The 17431-nt window shown below is 47.4% G+C and overlaps 4 protein-coding genes across 4 annotated transcripts in view; 3 read left to right on the plus strand and 1 right to left on the minus strand.

Moving 5' to 3' along the window:
- Nucleotides 1–2004, plus strand: part of FOXG_14881 (uncharacterized protein) — a gene marked incomplete at both ends in the record, with an annotated part of 7167 nt that extends 5163 nt beyond the window's left edge. Inside the window, 3 exons of the mRNA XM_018394946.1 lie at nucleotides 56–138; nucleotides 472–1044; nucleotides 1249–2004. Coding sequence (XP_018254889.1) covers nucleotides 56–138; nucleotides 472–1044; nucleotides 1249–2004 — 1412 coding nt within the window. The remainder of the gene's footprint in view (nucleotides 1–55; nucleotides 139–471; nucleotides 1045–1248) is intronic.
- A 938-nt stretch (nucleotides 2005–2942) lies between these two features.
- On the plus strand, nucleotides 2943–3856 carry FOXG_14882 (uncharacterized protein). Its single transcript, XM_018394947.1, has 2 exons — nucleotides 2943–3204; nucleotides 3289–3856. The coding sequence occupies exons 1-2, from the start codon at nucleotides 3110–3112 to the stop codon at nucleotides 3536–3538; spliced, it is 345 nt and encodes a 114-aa protein (XP_018254890.1). The 5' UTR covers nucleotides 2943–3109; the 3' UTR covers nucleotides 3539–3856.
- A 2044-nt stretch (nucleotides 3857–5900) lies between these two features.
- Nucleotides 5901–10683, minus strand: FOXG_14883 (uncharacterized protein). The gene is made up of 3 exons (XM_018394948.1): nucleotides 8988–10683; nucleotides 7942–8933; nucleotides 5901–7891 (listed from the first exon to the last, which is right to left on the minus strand). Exons 1-3 carry the CDS (start codon nucleotides 9799–9801, stop codon nucleotides 6035–6037), a joined length of 3663 nt encoding a protein of 1220 aa, XP_018254891.1. The 5' UTR covers nucleotides 9802–10683; the 3' UTR covers nucleotides 5901–6034.
- A 4773-nt stretch (nucleotides 10684–15456) lies between these two features.
- On the plus strand, nucleotides 15457–17339 carry FOXG_14884 (uncharacterized protein). Its single transcript, XM_018394949.1, has 2 exons — nucleotides 15457–17121; nucleotides 17180–17339. The coding sequence occupies exons 1-2, from the start codon at nucleotides 16371–16373 to the stop codon at nucleotides 17230–17232; spliced, it is 804 nt and encodes a 267-aa protein (XP_018254892.1). The 5' UTR covers nucleotides 15457–16370; the 3' UTR covers nucleotides 17233–17339.
- The last annotated feature ends 92 nt before the right edge of the window (nucleotides 17340–17431 follow it).

A 17431-nucleotide genomic window follows, 5' to 3' on the forward strand; every position in this document is an offset into this window, starting at 1 on the left:
GGGCTCAACGGCTGGTTCGTGCCATGATTGCAGTCCGAACGGGGAGCGAGGACAGTGACAGTACCTCTGCCGAGAGGGCCATCCATTAAAGCCGAAGTTCCATCACAGAGGCTGCTGAGGTCTATCAAGTCACAGCAGGTGAGCGCTTCCAGGGAGGCAGTGAAGATGATACAGGGAATGCAGGGCTTATCCGAGGGGAACGCGACTGTCAACAGTGTACTGAGCAGGTTTGGGGGCCACGATATCCAGCCGACGGCCGCAAACCCCGAGGGGAGCAGCCCTGATGCTGGCCTGACAGTAGGCATCTGCTTTGGATCGTCGACATCCTTCCTGGTGGCGGGGAGACAACTCGCAGAGCATTCCACCCTCAACAGAAAGCAATCGATCGCCTTTCTACTAGTCTGCCGCCAACTCGACCTGGTACACCGGAGCGAGGGCGCGAATAGTGAACCTATCCCTCAGCTATGCCAGTTCGTCGGCGGTGAAGGTGGGACCGGGAAATCACGGGTCATTGAGGCGCTCGTCGAGCTTTTCGCAAGCAAGGGGATCTCGAATCGCCTGCTGGTCACGGCAACCTCGGGAACCGCAGCAGCGCGCATCAACGGCATCACAATCCACTCAGCCTGCAACTTCTCCAAAGATGCATCACGTATGGCTGTGGGCAGGGACGCGGTTAGTGATGGTATCGGATCTTGCACGCCCGCCGATCGATATGTGGACGGCCCTTCGCGGACGGACTGGCGGGAAAGGGACCTCCTAATTATCAACGAGGTCAGCATGCTCGGGGCACGTACTCTCTGGATAGTGAACGAGCAGCTGTGTAGGCTCCGAGGGTCTTCAAAGGACTTTGGAGGGATCCCCATAGTGCTCTTCTGTGGCGACTTCCACCAGTTCCGTCCCGTACAGGAGAGGTCTATCCTGCTACCCAGCACAGCTATCTCTTGGTTTGAACAGGATTCGTTCAAGGTAGAGCAGAGGCGCCAGCACGACAAAGCTCACGCCCTGTGGAGGAGATTTACCGCCGTTGTCATGCTGGATGAGCAGGTCCGCGCCGCCGGCGACCCTGAACTGCGAGGTCTGCTGACGCGGATCCGGCTGGGAATCCAAGACCAGTCGGATGTCGACCTCCTCAATGGCCGGTGCTATCAAGAAGGCAGGCGGATACCGTGGGAATCGGGCATCACCGTCGTCACGCCGCTTAATAGAAACCGCTGGAACCTCAACATGGAAGCCACTCTGGCCTTCTAGCGGCAGCACCAAGCAACACTGCGCATCTTCATATCCGACCATAAGTGGAAGGACGGTCAGCCGACGGAAGAGGAAGCACTCATGATCCTCAACCACGGCGACGATAGCGCCATCCCCGTGCCGGCCGTCTTCATGTTCGTCCCGGGCATGCCCGTCGTCGTCAACCATAACACGCACCAGGGCCTCAAGCTCGTCAACGGGGCCAGCTATACGGCTTTGGAAGTCATCGTCGACAAGACATTTCCCGGATACCGGGTCTCGGCCAATACTATACTCCACTTTGGGCCCCCGGCGGGGATCCTGCTCACGGCGGAAACGACTAGGGACTTCCACTTCGTCGGCATGCCGCCCGGGACAATACTGCTGACGCCGATGAGCATAAAGATAGAATGCCAGCGGAAACGTCCATGGCAGCGGCATGACGTCACCCGGAAAGGCCTGCCGTGCACTCCAGCGTTTGCATGCACCGACTACAAAGTCCAAGGGAGAACGCTGAGGCGGGTGGCGTTGGAACTGCGCGGAACCAGGACGACGAATATCGATGGTAAGATGGTGCCAAGCCAGTGCGACCCATACAGTCTATACGTGCAGCTGTCGCGCTGCCCGTCGCTCGACGGCATCATGCTAGTATCGAAGGCGCGTCAGAGGGACCTCGTCGGGAATAAAATCCCTGCTGGCATGGCAGCTGCGGAGGCTCGGCTCGAACTGCTAAGCCGGGTGACTGTAGAGAAAGCCCAGAGCTGGCTGGATGGGTAGAGGGCATACCTATGTTTTATGATAATAAGAGAAGCACACCACAAGTTGATTTGAAGAGAATGAAAGGACGAGGCTAAGCCCAAACTGTTCCCTCCCAAGATCCAATAGAGCAGCCACATACATGTAGAGCGCAGAGTCGTAATCAGAGCGAAGCTCTTAAGTTCGGGTGCAACAGCATAAGACCTTTCGTTCCCCAAGGCATGGAGAACCAGGAATGATTAATTGATGATGATCCTGATGTCTGTGACTGATCTGTAGATGTGTTGTGTCCTCCTTTTCGTTCGTTCTCCCTCCTCGTCTCTATATCTGAAGAGGCCAAGCCAAGATACTAGACTTGCTCAACCTGCAACAGGCCTGTAACGCTGTTCTGACAATTCTGGTATCATCGTGAGACATCTTATCTTGAGGTGGCTGCCTGTGTAACACCATCATGTATATGCCACGTCTCCAAAACACGTGGAGGATTGACGTAGGCATAGGCAAAGGGGTGAAAAAGGACGATGATTTTAGGCGAATTAGAAGAAGCGAACGGCTGCACCAATTAGAGCGAAGCTCTTAAGTTCGGGGGCAACGGCATAAGACCTTTCGTCACTTCGTTCGTTCCTCTCTTCGTTCCTCAAGGCACTAGAGTAAGAATGTTCAACGGAGTCTAACAGACATCGTCGCCAGATTGTTGTGAGAATAGTAAGCGGCAACTCGGAAGCGGTAAATAGTAAGCGGCGAACAGGAAGCACTAAGCACTAAGCCCTAAACTTGCTTGTATTTTCATTACTGTTTAATTACTGGGTCAGATATTTGCCGATTAGAAGGAGCTAGCCAATAATATGCCAAGTATCGTATTTACACCATAGGATCCCGGCGATTACCTCGGATCTCTTCTTTATCTGTGGGTTAATGAGAATGAGCCAGTGAATATGCAACGCACGGTCATGGAAGAGAACCAGGTAACTCGACAATATTCGAGTATAAAACAGGCTGCTGTTCTCTTCACTTAGTATCCCCCAGCTCTCACTCCCTAAGTATCTTCAGCAACAAAAACGCAGTGCGACTCCATTCTGCAGTCTTTCTCGATTATAAAATCCATTCTTACTCACTTATCTTGAAAATGGTCAATATCTTCTATCCTATCGCCCTCGCCATGGCTACCCTAGCCACTGCAGGTCCAACAGGATCGGGGAATGTGTGGTGGCATACTTGCGGGTAAGCAATGCCCTGGTTTTCATTGTCTCTTCCGTGTTTTCACCGACTATTTTGCTCTTTCTCTCTAACTGATCACCATTTTAGAAACTGTAAATGCGCAGATTCAGGCAGCTATACTGGATTCCGTGGAACCTCTCCGTGTCTGCCAATCGATCAGTCCATCCGAGCAGTCGGTCTCACCAGATCTGGCAGCAAGATGACCACCTGCTCCATTTTCACTAGCGACAATTGTCAGGGCCCGGTGGCTCAGAGTGTGGGCGTTGCAGGAGGTACCTATGCATGCACGGCCTTCAACCAGAACGCCAAGAGTATCCGTTGTTATTATGACGTTTGAGGATAGCAGATGAATGACGAGGGCGTTTTGTGCCTGCCACTATTAATCGAACTATGGCGCAATTGAGCCAATTGCATAGGGTTAGCTCAACTAAGGCTACTGTATGATATGGGACTATTTTACAGGGTCGGCTTAGTATTGGGCTGCCTGTTGCTGCACTATTTACCGTTTAGTTCTTAGTCCGCTTATTATATATCTTTTTATATAGAACAATGTCAAATCAACTCTACACCCTGGCGGTAATCAACCCTACTAGGTTTAAAGTGGGTCAATAAAATCAACTCTGGTAGAGGATGATTTTGGACTGTAGGACTAGGGAGCAACCGGAGAGGGATACAAGCAATAATTGACAAAGCACTTGACTGGGAGAGACGCAGCGGTGCGACGATTGAGGCGGAAAAGACAGCGATCATACATTTCACCAGGTACACAGGCAGGGTAGACTCAGAACCATTTACTATTAAGGGTGAGAGAGTCTTTCCGAAGGATCAGGTCAAGATCCTGGGGGTCATCATGGACTCACGGCTTCACTACAAATAACACATCGCAAGGGCAGCAACCAAGGATTTAAGAGCTGCGATGGAACTGAAACGACTGAAGGGAATGGCTCCCTCGACAACGAGGCAGCTTTTTACAGCTATGGTGGCTCCTGTGGTAGACTACGCTTCCAATGTCTGGATGCATGCGTGCAAGACGGCGTCGGCATATGCCGTTCATCGAGTTCAAAAGGTAGGAGCGCAGGCGATCATAGGGTCCTTCACAAGTGTGGCGACAGGAGTAGCTGAGGCGGAAGCTCACATAGCGACCATTTACGAACGGTTTTGGAGACGAGCAAGTAAACTCTGGGTGGACATACACACCCTCCCACGGACAAATCCGGTCCGAAATCTCTTGCGAGGAATCAAAGCTTTCCGGAGATTCATATCTCCGCTTAGGCGCAGAATCCCTGGCGAGAAGTGTGACCAGGGGTGGTGAGAGCTTCCTGCAGAGAGCCGAGATTTGCTTCTGATCGGCGATATAATTCATCAGATACAGAATCACCCGAATGCAGGTCAATACGACCGACGAATTAGAATGTTAGCCAAAGCAGGATGGGCAGTAAGAATAGCGACAAGCAGCTCGGCGAGAAACGATCTGGTCGGCATGGGAGGAACCGTTCGAATCTCTATATCCTTAGCGAGAGCCGGCAAGGTCATCGAGACCTTCTTGGTCACGCTAGGGACGACGGAAGAACACAACCCGTACACCGCCGAACTAGCAGCCGTCGCTCGTGATCTCAAATATCTACCAGAGATGAAGTATCGGGTTTTAGTGATTTTGACGAGTAACAGATCGGCGGCACAAGCTATAGGTAACCCTCGCCAGCAATCGGGCCAGGGGCACATTCGGGAGATATATGATGCTATAGAAAAGCTCAAAGGAGACATGAATAGAGTCAGGCTCATCTGGCTACCATCTGACAGTGAGCTCAAAATCCAGAGGATAGCCAAGATGTCAGCCCGCCACGCAACAGAGCCGTACGTCGCACCACGCATAGGAACAAGCAAAGCAAAGACGACAATTCTCAGTCGAACGAGAGCAGACTTGCGAAGGGAGAGGAAACTACCAGACGGAGTTGGCAGACATTCGAGAAAGGTCGACTCAGCTCTGCCTGGTAAACATACTCGGCTATTGTACGATCAGCTACCGTGGAAGGAAGCCAGCGTGCTGGCACAACTCAGGACCAGAATGGCACGACTGAACGGCTACCTGTATCAAATTGGAGCAGCAGTGACCAATGAATGCCCATGCGGGCAAGCAAAAGAAACGGTAGAGCACTTCCTCTTCCGATGTGTAAAATGGATGGCACAGCGCAAGGAGATGATGCTTCAATGCGTAGAGGAAAAACGCGGCAACCTCTCCTTTCATTTGGGGGGCAAAGCTGCATCAGACGGACAAAAGTGGACACCGAACATGGAAGCAGTACGAGCCACAATCAGGTTCGCAATCGCCACAGGTCACCTGGAACAGAGATGACAACATCACTACTAAGCTATCGGCCATAAACTTATACCTACTAATGACTGCCCCGTGCAACCAGAAGCAGGCACCGCTTTAGCCGCCGAAGATAGGAAACGAAACTGAACACTTGGAGGAATTGGGCTTCAAGTTGACCTGCTATTACTAACAATTATGGGGATCAAGGAGACAAGCGATGACCAGGCTGGAAAGAACAAGACAAGAACCACATGGGCTTGGCGAGATCAAGGCAACAACTAGCGAGATGTATGTATTTTTAACTCATAGAGCCCTCTGGGCAATGGCCTACCGGGCGTAATAGACTTGTGTGTGTGTGTGTGTGTGTGTGTGTGTGTGTGTGTGTAGTACTAGGTTGAGTTGAGCCGAGTATCTTCTCCTTGCCTTCTACCGCTCGCTTGTACATCGCCTCGGCCTCAGCAAGCTGCAGCAAGCAATAACCATTCAAATTGGAAATAAATAATCACTGACTAACCTTAATCAAAACGCATCACCAGCCCAAAGTCTCTCCCAAGCCCCCTTACATACCTCCCTCTCCAACATCTTCAAAAACTCCCCCATACTCATCCTCTCCAACCCATCAACCCTCAAAATCCCATTCTTAACACCCCTCCACCCTTCAACAGGAAGCTTTAACTTGTCCTGCCCAATACCATAAAAGTACCTTCCCTTGAACTTCTTCTCTCCGCGCTGAATAGCATCATACTCTGCTTGACACTCATCGCAGATCATAGCTGATGCAAATGTCGTGTAGAGATACATAGAGCTGTTGCCCCACCAGTGGTATTCGCGCATGGGATTGCAGAAGCCGCCGCAGGCGTACATGGCGTCGTCGGGATCGAGGAGGTCGCCTTCGTCGGTGGGGGGTGTGCCGATGGAGTCTTCGTCGTCGCTGGTGTCGCTCGTTTCCGCATCACCTTCTTCTGTCTGCTCTTCTTGGCTCTTTGGTTCCGCCGGGCTCTCTTTAGCTTCCTCAGCCTCAGCCGGGGCATCTTCCGCAGTGTCTTCCGCAGCCTCTTCTTCTCCATCATTCTCAGTCCCGTCTACTTTCGAAAACACAGAAGACCCAACAATTCTCGCATATCTCCTTAACATCTCATCGCCCCTCAATGCCGTACTCATAAGCGCCAACGCCTGCGCAAGCAGAAGGTAAAAGTACGAATCATTCCATCCCACCGTATCAGCAAGACCAACAAAACAATCATCCAGAATTGACTGCACCGTCTCTTGAAACTTGTCCAACGGTCCCATGACCATGTACATATAAGCAGCTCCAACCCTCGGCGAACTCGTCCATCCCAATGAAGTCGGCGGAACACACAATGGCAACGGACGCTGCATGATACCAGCCAGTGACGCAAGCCGCTCCGCCTTGTATGCAGGATCCCGAGATTTTCGGAACAGTTCTAGCTGGACGTTTGTCATGTGGCCAACAGCTCCTATCATCACGTACAATGCCGTCACGCCAAGAAGAGGATACCGAATACCTGTTGCGCGGCTATCAAAAACCTGGTCCAGTACCGCGAGTGCCTTTTCAGGCTCTTGACAAACTTCAAAGTAGATAATAGCAAGATCAACGCGTAGCGGTGTACCGGCGTCGAGGTTGTCCATGAAGGCGATGGCTTCTTCATAGAACTTGACGATGAACTTCTGCTCGCCTGTCTCTGAAGCGATGTCGCAGAAGTGAGCGTGTCGATCTTCTCCTTCGTTGATATAGTCTGACGCGATCCATGTGATTCTCTCTACGAGAGTCCACTGCTTCAGCATCTGGATATATTCACTCTTGTCCTTCTTTCTTTCAGCCACCTTGAGTTCATCAACGAGATCTTCACCTGGGGTAATTCCCTCAGGATCACTGGCTTTCGCTTTAGCGAATGACTCAAGAGCGGCGTCAGAATGGCCAAGTTTTCGCTGAGCCCTGGCACATGTTGTATACACGAGTCTCTTCAACGCCGGAGGAACTTCGTGAGTGGACAGAGCCTCAACTGCAGTGTTTGCAACCTCGTATGCTTCCTTCTTCTTCTTGCGTTCCAAGAGAAGGGTCGACAACACGGTTGAAGCTCTGTACCACTCATCGTCATTTGGGTTACAGAGTTCAAGGGCTTGTCGACATGTCTTCTCTGCCGGATCGTCAAGGTCAAGCTGCGCGAGAACTTGTGAAATGGCGCGGTGCGCTGCTGCATCGGGTTTCATCTCCTCACCGAAAAGGTTCAGAATACCTAGACTAGCAGCTGTTTCATCAAATGGATCGATGTCTTTGCTATAAGCGTCTTCGCCCTCGAAGAGCTCAGGGAAGTTGATGACGGCTTGATCCATTAGCAATTTGGTCGAGGCAGCCTAGCCAAACAAGTTAGCATTGGTCTAATCACATGAGAAAGATAACATACCGCTGTTAGAACGCCTTGTAAGTTCCCCCACGCTTCAACAGCTTCCTTCTCATTCTGCGCCTGGTGCAGATGACGCAAATAGCCCTTGGCCATATCGAGTCGACAAGTTGGGGGATTCTTAGCAACACGCTGCCACCACTCAACAGAGAAATCGCTCGTCTTTTCTTTGATCTCCGCGTTATCAAGCAACTTCGCCCAATCTGAAACTTTACCATCTGTCACAGTCGTACCACCAAGCGATCCATACCTATATCCAGTCTTACCAAAGATCTCGGTTACGCCCGTCTTGTTAGACATGACCTCTGCAAAAGCTTCAAGAACCTCAATCTGCTCTTGAGCTGTGTAGTCTTCAATCTTAAGCATGGTGAAGTGTGTGACGAAGCAGACAGCGCAGTACTTGAGTAGACTCTCACTAACGCTTGAGCGGGGTTGGTGGAGAAGGTCTGCGCTTGTCACTAGCATCCTTCGATTCGCTTCTGAGGGTCCCCATCTAAAAGGGGAAGCGTTCTGAGCGCTGTTGGTAAAGTAGTGTCTCATAGACCGCTCTTTGAAAGTAACAGGAAGCGGTCCGTCGTCGTAAATGTTATCATGGCCATCATCTTCATCCTGCTTTAGGTCTTGTACAGCTGTGGCTTTACTAGCCTGAATCCTCGCCATGACTTCTGTATCATAGCCTGGCCCACCGATATTGAAGAACTTGTCGAAGAGCTCGTGAATCTCTTCAATGCTAAACTTCTCATCCTGTCCGAGGAATTTGACGAGAGATTGGACCTCGGTGAGGGTCAGTAGTCTCTTGGCGAAAGCGACCCAATGGAGTAAAGAAGCGGCTACTTCTTTGTGTTTTGGCGGCATGCGACGCTGACATTCTTCAAGGTGAATTTCGTAGATTTCGTGCAGAGTTTTGGGTTTTTCTCCACCGAGGGCTCGAAGGATTGCTCCTTCGCGACCCATGCCGTCCAGACGAGCAAGCATGTGCTGGGCATATAACATGTCTGATGTAATGTTAGCTACCTTACATCAAAGTGACCAATATACTGAATACTTACTTGGAGATGCTTCTTCAATAGTGTTGGCAATTCTCTGCTGAACATAGCGATTGAATCGTCTGAGATTGTTGAGCGAGTTCATCTCACTCCAGATCAAAGCTCTGAGATCTTGAGTCTGCTTTTTCTTAGTAGCTTCAATCTTTACCAACTTGGTTTTCTCAGGAATATCATCGAGCCGCTCAGGTCTCGATGTCACGGCGATAGAGATTCTGAGTCCTTTATCGTTGTAAAAGTCGGACAGAAACAATTTGAAATTGCCCCAGTCGCGAAGCTCATCTAGTCCATCAAAGACAATAAACAAATTGAACTTTGACTCGGGCCCAAAGACATCAGCCAGAAGGTGTTGGACGAGTTCTTGCCAGAGGTTTGCGTTTATCTCATTGTCATCTTTTGCAATCTGAGCGTTGATTCTCTCGCAAGCTGCGTGATTTGTCTCAGCGATACGATTGATGACCGTGATGATACCACCTAGAAAAATGCCCCAAGAATCGTCTTGCTCTCGGAAGTAAAAGTGAGCAACACAGGTATTTCCTGTTTCATCTTCGGCAGCTCGCTGGGCAAGTTTGTCGTGCAGGGAAGCAGCCATATGACTCTTTCCAGCGCCGGGCTCTGCTATGAGAGCAAGGATTGGACGTGTACCCTCGGGAAATTTCAGCCATTCTTCCCATTCAGGCTCAGAAAAGACCCAGCTGCATGAGTCTGGTAGTAGTGTTTCTTTGAGAGCTTGGTACTCGTGGTCATCGTTGGGAACAATAGGCATGAAATTTCGAATGCTGCTGGAGGAGGGAGGTTTATTTGCTTGCGGCTTCTCCATGGTAGCTTCTTCTTCTGCCCGCCAAAGAGCTTGAGGATCTTTGCAATGTCACCCCTGATATTCTCCGTGTTCTCATGAATAGTATCGATGGTATGTCCGACTCGTTCGAGCATCTCAGCATGTGATCTCTGATTCTCATCAAGTTGAGATGTCATCGCAAGAGTCTCTTCTGTGTTACCGAGAATAGCGAATTCGGTCGCTTGCTGAAGATGATCAAGATTCTTGTTCATTTTCTTGCGTGCTCCGCTAAGTTCTCCATCATCACCTTTGAACAGGTTGGAGATCCATTTCTTGAAACGACCAAGTTCAATGTACTTGTGCGCAAAACCACACATATTAAGAAGGGATGTGAAGACTTCCATGAGGCAATTCTGATAAGCCTTGTGCTTGGGCAGTCTGGTCTCCAAAATAGAGATCCTGCCAAGGAAACTATTCATATCGTCGAAGAAAGCAATGACAATGTCATAATCCGCTGAAACAGATCGACAGGCCTGGAGTATGTAGGTCAAGGCTGTTCCGATAGCAGCGGCTGGTGGAAATGCTGGTGCTGCGGCGGCGATGACTTGGTTTGCGCCCTTTTCCACGAGATCCAAGTTGGACGCGAACAAAGTTCTCAAACGATCGACTTTGCCTTTGTCGTGCCTGAATTTATGAAAGTTGTTCATCTGATCAGTTCCAAAGTCGAGCATTGACTGGACGTTGTTGAACTTGGGTTGGAGACCGAAACCGACGATACTCTCATAGCGCTTGAGAGCCTCTTTCCATAGATCGGCGACATCGCGATCGTCGTTCTCTAGCTGCTTCTCTAACTCTTTCTGTGCTTCTTTGGCTACCATAGTGTCGTGAGTAGCTAGCTATACAAGTGTAGATGCAATGAGGAAAAGAAGAGATAAGCTTACCTCGAAGAAAGAGATGGTGATTCTGGGGAATAAATACCCGAGATGAGGGGTTTGTTTTCTCGCCGCTTTACAGGGGTTGATGCTCTCGTGCACCATTTAGAACCAAGCTATCAGCCGCTATTGGTTCATTTCTGGGCGAGCTGAACACACCGTCAGGGGTTATTGTATTCAGTCAGCAATTAACAGCCCATGCTGAAACTTGTAACCTGACAAGGTCTAACGTGGTTGATAAGCTTATGCACCAGACAAGCATATGCACCGCAAATCTTGGCTATTTCTTTTTAAATATAATTAAAACCACAACTAATGATCTAATTAATTAAAACTACTCACTATACTCTTGCCCAGATGATTCCGGAACTACCTGACAGGTCCTCGCATTATGCCCGGCTTTGCCGCATACACCACAACGCTGACCACCCGGTCGCGCCGACCTCCCTTGACCACCACTTCTCGACGATTCCGCAACTACCTGCATATCAACATCCATCTGATCAATTGCTTGCGATGCTTCCTGTACAGTCATAGTCCCTCCTTTCTGTAGTCTAGTCCTTTTTGCCCTCCGGCGCCGGCTTAGTATCTCATTTGCATCTCGAAGATTTCGCGCCTCATTCCTCAATAAGATAACCTCATGCATCATTGCCTTTGTTGCTTTAGTATTTGACTTTAAAGCCTCTATAATCGACTCTGGGGAGATGCTCTTATGTCTTCTGATTCGTCTTTCAAGGTATTCAGACTGAGATTGGGCCTCTGTTGCTGTCTTTGGGGTCTTTGAAGTCCAAGGAGAGGAAGGTTGAGCTGCCTCCTCGGGAGGCGTTGGGGTCCGTAACTGCACATCAAGCTTTGACATCACAGTTTCTGAGTTAAGAGGAGCAATTCCAGCGCCTTTAAAACCTCCCCGGATATTGCTTTCTGTAAAAGTAGCTTTAAAAGCAGCATAAAAGGCCTGGAAGAACTCAGTCTTGGAAATATGGGTTATAGAGCATCTAATTAGATGCTCTATTTCTCGACCATAAGCCTGTTTAAGCACTGCAAAACACCCAACATCAAGAGGTTGGAGTAGGTGAGATGCATGAGCAGGCATACAGAACGTAATAATCTTGTTCTCCTTGCAATATCTCTCAAAGTCGGCCGAGTGGTGGCTTTCGTAACCATCAAGGATTAGAAGACGATAGGCACCAACTGATCGGTCCCTTGTAGCTTGATCAAAGTGCTTTAGCCACTCGAGACCCAGCTGGTTATCTGTCCAGCCATTTTTGCTTGTTGCAATAACCCAATCGCCCGGGAGGTTGCATTCTCGGTACCAATTCGCAAGGTGATATTGGCCTGCACCAATGATGAACGGCGCGATCGATTGACCTTCTGCATTGATCGCCTGGATCACAGTAATCCATTCCCAATTTCCAGGCTGCACTGATTTTGGTCGTCCTTGCCTTTCTGAACCTGTGACAACCGTTCCGGCGATTATGATGCCCATCATAAAGCAGACAGATCCTAAGCTAAGTAATATAATAGATTTGCAAATTTTATAATAAAAGTATAAACTCCTCCTTATTAGGTCCATATACTATAATTCTATTCTATTTCTCCTTATATTATAAAACAAGCTATAATAATAATACAATAATATAATAATAATAATTTAGTACTAATCCTTCCTCTTGTAAATAAATACCCTCCCAGTCAAGCTTAATATCAAGCTTCATATCAACCATCGCAACCTTACCCTACCCAATACTCATAGCCAGATCTAGTTATAGCTTATCTCTGCCTTTAACCAGGATCCCACATTGTTTTCTATTAAGCAAAACGGTAATAAAAAGGCGATTAAAAAGAAGATACTGGATATTCTATATTTAAGAAGCAAAGCTTGCTTTCCTATTAGCCATCTTATTACACTTTAGAGAAGTAAGCAGTAGAGACCTTACATTACCCACTAGTATTACACCTCTCCAAGGAAAGCCATATTTAACATTTCAAAATAGTATCAAATCACAGGTTACCAACTCAATAATATAAGTAAATCTCTAAGCATCTATAAATATAACAGAACCATTATCATTATCATTACCTATCTATACTATTTATTATTATTAACAAAACAAGTCTTAAACTACCTTCTATATAAAGTATATAACTAACCTAAGGTATGCCATTATCCTATATAAGCAATACTAGTTTAATATATTCTATTAAATACTTAAAACTTTAAGCGAATTTCCTACCTCAACCTCTAACTCTATTCAGATCTTAGACTAGACTATCCTAACTTATAATCTCAAAAGCAATACCTATAATACCACTTATATTCACTAGGTATTTTATCCTAAAAAGGACAGCAACAATAGCAATAATAAGCCTAATTCATTAGTCCGTTCTACTACCAAGTTAGCCCAAAAGACAGCATAGCAAAGTAGATTTCTAAGCTCACTAAATAAAGAAGCCTATAATAGTCTTTATCACTATCTTCAAAAGAACCTCACTCTTCATTTTCTAGATATCCAGTCTTTATTATAAATTAAAAAGGAGGAAGGCACGGTTATAGCACAGATTATAGATTATATAATATACTAGGTTAATACCTAGCCCACTAATATAGTTAGTCTTTATAAGAACAATAAGCCTCTACAATAAGACAACTTAATACCTGCCATTAAATGTCTTATAGTAATAGCTTATAAAGAAGATTGGTAAGCTTAGCTTATAAAAGACAATAATATCAATAGCACCAACAATATAGCATCCTAGCTTAACCTATACTTACAAACCCTAAAAGGCAGGTCCTTAACTATATCTACAGTTATATAGCCAAGTTCAGGGATCCTTTAATAAAACGCTTTCTCAATTTAATAACTAAACAATATAACAAGCACTATATAAAATACTTCATAATAGGAGATCTCTAGATAAGCTTACTTTACATCATTAACGATATTATTAGTCTGGCATTTCATCTAATATAAAAGGATTCAATCTCAAAACCCATCAGCACAGGTAATAACAAGGCTCATCAACCACAGTCTAAAATACACTACAAACCACCAATATTAGCCATTACACAAGCCATTTACAGTCAGCTAGGCAATATCCCCAAAATAAAGAAAAATCCCGCACTACAAGGCATACATACCTCAAGCAAACTCAATACTTATATCAGTTATACTATCCTTATATAGGCTTTAGATCAATGCCACAAAGCAATAGAAAACAACAAGTCTAACAATAGACATCCTTAGTTAATTAAAGCACTATAAATGATCCAAGTGGCATACCAGGGGTATAATAGGATCCTAGCAAAAATAACATCAGCCACTATAATCTCCAAATATAATAATTATAAACAGCAACAGCAGTAATAGCAATAACTACCATCTTTACTTCCACCAGAAAAGCATATCATTAACAGTCCCATCCCATATAATACACCTACCCAATATAATACTATATCACCAAACCATTACATCAAACAATAACCCCTACCTTCACAAGGATTCATCCCAATCAACACGGCAGACAGAGGACAGTATTACAGCAGGCGCACAAGGATCATAGCCATAGAAAAAGGTTTAATACTCCAAACACAGCAACAACAACAGCAGCAACATCAGTCATCGCGGTTTCCTCAACAGCAGCCGCAATTGTCGCCGTCGTTCGTTGGTAACGCGACGACCACGATGTCCTCATTGCCTCCGCTCCAGGGAACGGTATTGAGAAGCCCCCACCACCGAGACGGCGCACGCGTGAGGAACGCCCAAGATTACGATCGCCAGCCACCTCATCAAAAGCCTCACGTTGTAGCTGAAGTCGGCCGTCCGTTGCAAAAATTACCGAAAGGAGACCTCGGGGGCGGCAGGGTCAACCAATCACCGACAAGCAGGACAGCATTGCCAAAAGGACAGCTAAGCTCTGGCCAGTCTTATACGCACAAGGCAGGACAATCACGCTACTATCGCCAGGATCATGCCCTTGGCTCGCAGCCAAAAAAGAAAGCGCCCTGGATGGATGGTCCCGTAGCGAAGTCAGGGAGTAGGCGTTGATCCGTTCATAAGGCGGGCGGGGCGGCAATTATTGTGAATGACGAGCGAGCCTTACCCTGTACCAAAAAGACACACAAGTCAACCCATCGAACGATTGGTAGCAAAACAGCAAGTACAAGTAATATTAAATTTTAATATAAAGGCTATTAATTAATGAAAGGCAATATTGTACAAATCGAGTGTAGTTGCCCTTGTAATTGGGCCTGGCTAAAACCGTCGTCATTGGACGTGTCAGTAAAGATTTCACTTTGCATCCATATCGGTGTTAAAAGAAACTGGAAACAAAAAAAACGAAAAAAAACGAAAAAACGGATAAGCTGGAAAGCATACCCCTGCTGTTTCAAAATGTAATCGTGGACACGCTGTTGTGATCAGAGTCCCACGTAACAATGGTCTGATTAACAATGCCAAGATCCATCAGGCTGCAACGACGGAATCACCTCCCTTCCCCGGACCCTATGCCACGTCAGATTATGTCGCTTGAAACATAAAGAAGGTCATTTGGTCAACGATCAACACTCGGGCCTCCTTCGAGTATGACAATTGGTGGGATGCCCCTGCAAACTTGCAGATAGCCACCTCAGCTCGACAGAGGCAATGCGCAATACGGCTGGCAAAGTGCATAGCTGCGTTATCATTGCCGCAGGTTTAAATTCCAGGCAGCAATAGTTTAAGGACTTTTGAGCAACCCAAGTTAAAAAACTACCGTATCTTGCGGGTTCATCCACCTTATCTGTCGCCATACATAAAGCAACTCGTCGGTATTTATCATAAGGCGAGAGAGAAAGCTAGGTTACAGCCAACATCTGTAATGCAGCAGGAAGTTTTCTTCTTTGAGGGCGAATCAGTAATGCAAATCATCTGGTCAGGGCTCATCGATCTCCGCGGAGCGGGCTGGTGTGCCTAACGACGACTTCATGCTGACATGGTGGGCACATAAGCTTGTCACCTCACAACCGAGGAACGCACGACAGCCAATGATTGCCCATTCGCTCCCATTGTATCTCTCTTTATCTCTATCTTTTTATCTCTTTCTATTTCTTTTTATTTTTTACTTTTCCTAGCTATTTTCCTATTTTCTTTTATTATTCCTTAGGTGTCTCTCTCTTAGAAAAATCTCCTCTCCTATTAAACGTTCTTTTTCTGCTGCAGGCTGTTCTTTCTTAGCAAGCACCTTCGCCTCTTTCAATACAATCGTCTTTCACTTGACTCTTTCCTTACCCCTGTCGACGCTATGTCGCTTACCGCGCAAAGTATGCTGCCGTCGGTACTTCCCCCAATCCCACAGGGGTCTCCGCTTTCACTGAAAGAGGCTTTCTCTCACCCCACTCTGGTCCCTCTCTCCGGCCAATCACAGACTTAAATACAGACAGGGTTTTCCTCTTTTACTGAAAATGGGACGAACAATAGGGATGTAGGTACCGCCGTCCTACATGAGGTATTCGGCGGCCGAGGTCAGAAACGGCTCGCTGATGCACTGACACACCTTTATGGCCGCCACCCGCGACGCTATCTCGCCGAACTCGACCGGAACGTGGGCAGGGTGGCAGACGAGATCCGCAAGGGTGGCCCGGCGACACTATCCAGCTTCACCCTACGTTGGGCTCAGGCCGTTCAGCACGACAGCCCCGACATGGTGACGATCGACGACATTCGACTGATCGATATGAAAGTGTCGCTCGTTCGTGAATGGGATCGTTGGTCGAACCCAGCCGCGACAGGGTCAAATAGAGACATCGAAGACTTTCTCACCAACAACGGAATAGACGCTAACGCGGGGTTGGCACTTTCAACGAGGATAGCCAAGTATCTCAGCAGGAAGCTCGGTCTTCCTGAAGGCACCTTGGCCAAGAAGATCTATGCCTGGCGACCACTAACAGTGATGGCAGACGTCTTTGGCGCTGGTATTTATGTCTTTGTCTCCAGGAGCCTCTTTACGTGCTATAACAAGATTCATCCAACCGATGGCATTAAAAAAGAGGATAAGTTCCGTGCCATGGTGCTTGCTGTTGCAGACGAGCTCCCCAACCTCTTGGAGATTTGTGAGGCATCGTACAAGCATGTTGTCCAGCCCGTCCTGAAGCCCCTTCTTCCTGGCAATAATATGCAAGATCTTTCCAGGGACTTAAGAGTCCCTGGGGTTCAGATGGCTACAGACGGTGATCTACACAGCTTGCGAAAAACATCCATTCCAGAACTGCTCGGTGTTTGTATACCTCCACGAGGTTTTATAGAGGAATTGGGCAGTGTTACAGGAGGAGATGCTAATGCTGGGACAACATTGGTTCGCCGACAGTCTACTCTCCACGGACATCATCATGATGAAGACGGCAAAGATAGTAACGTTGACGATGATGATGATGATGGAAGTGGGGAAGAAGAAGGTGAGAATTCTGATTGACAGGAACCAAGAAGTCAAGAGGGGATTCTGATATTTGACAGGCGTGGGACTCGATCACATATGCGATAGGGACTGGGGTCTGTATCACCTGTGATTTTAGATGAATCACATAATATGTAAAAGTGGGGCTTGGATCACTTATGCGATAGTGGGGACTCAATCTCACCTGTAGTAATAGACAAACCCAACCCTAACACCTCAGTATAATAAAACTATAACTATGTTATGTGAAATAACTAATATAGATGACCTAGCAACGTGCACGGGCCAGTTGCGTTGTATCCTGTCATGTT

The sequence above is a fragment of the Fusarium oxysporum genome, chromosome 3 (genome assembly GCF_000149955.1).
Source record: "Fusarium oxysporum f. sp. lycopersici 4287 chromosome 3, whole genome shotgun sequence".
NCBI classification, from domain to species: Eukaryota; Fungi; Ascomycota; class Sordariomycetes; order Hypocreales; family Nectriaceae; genus Fusarium; species Fusarium oxysporum.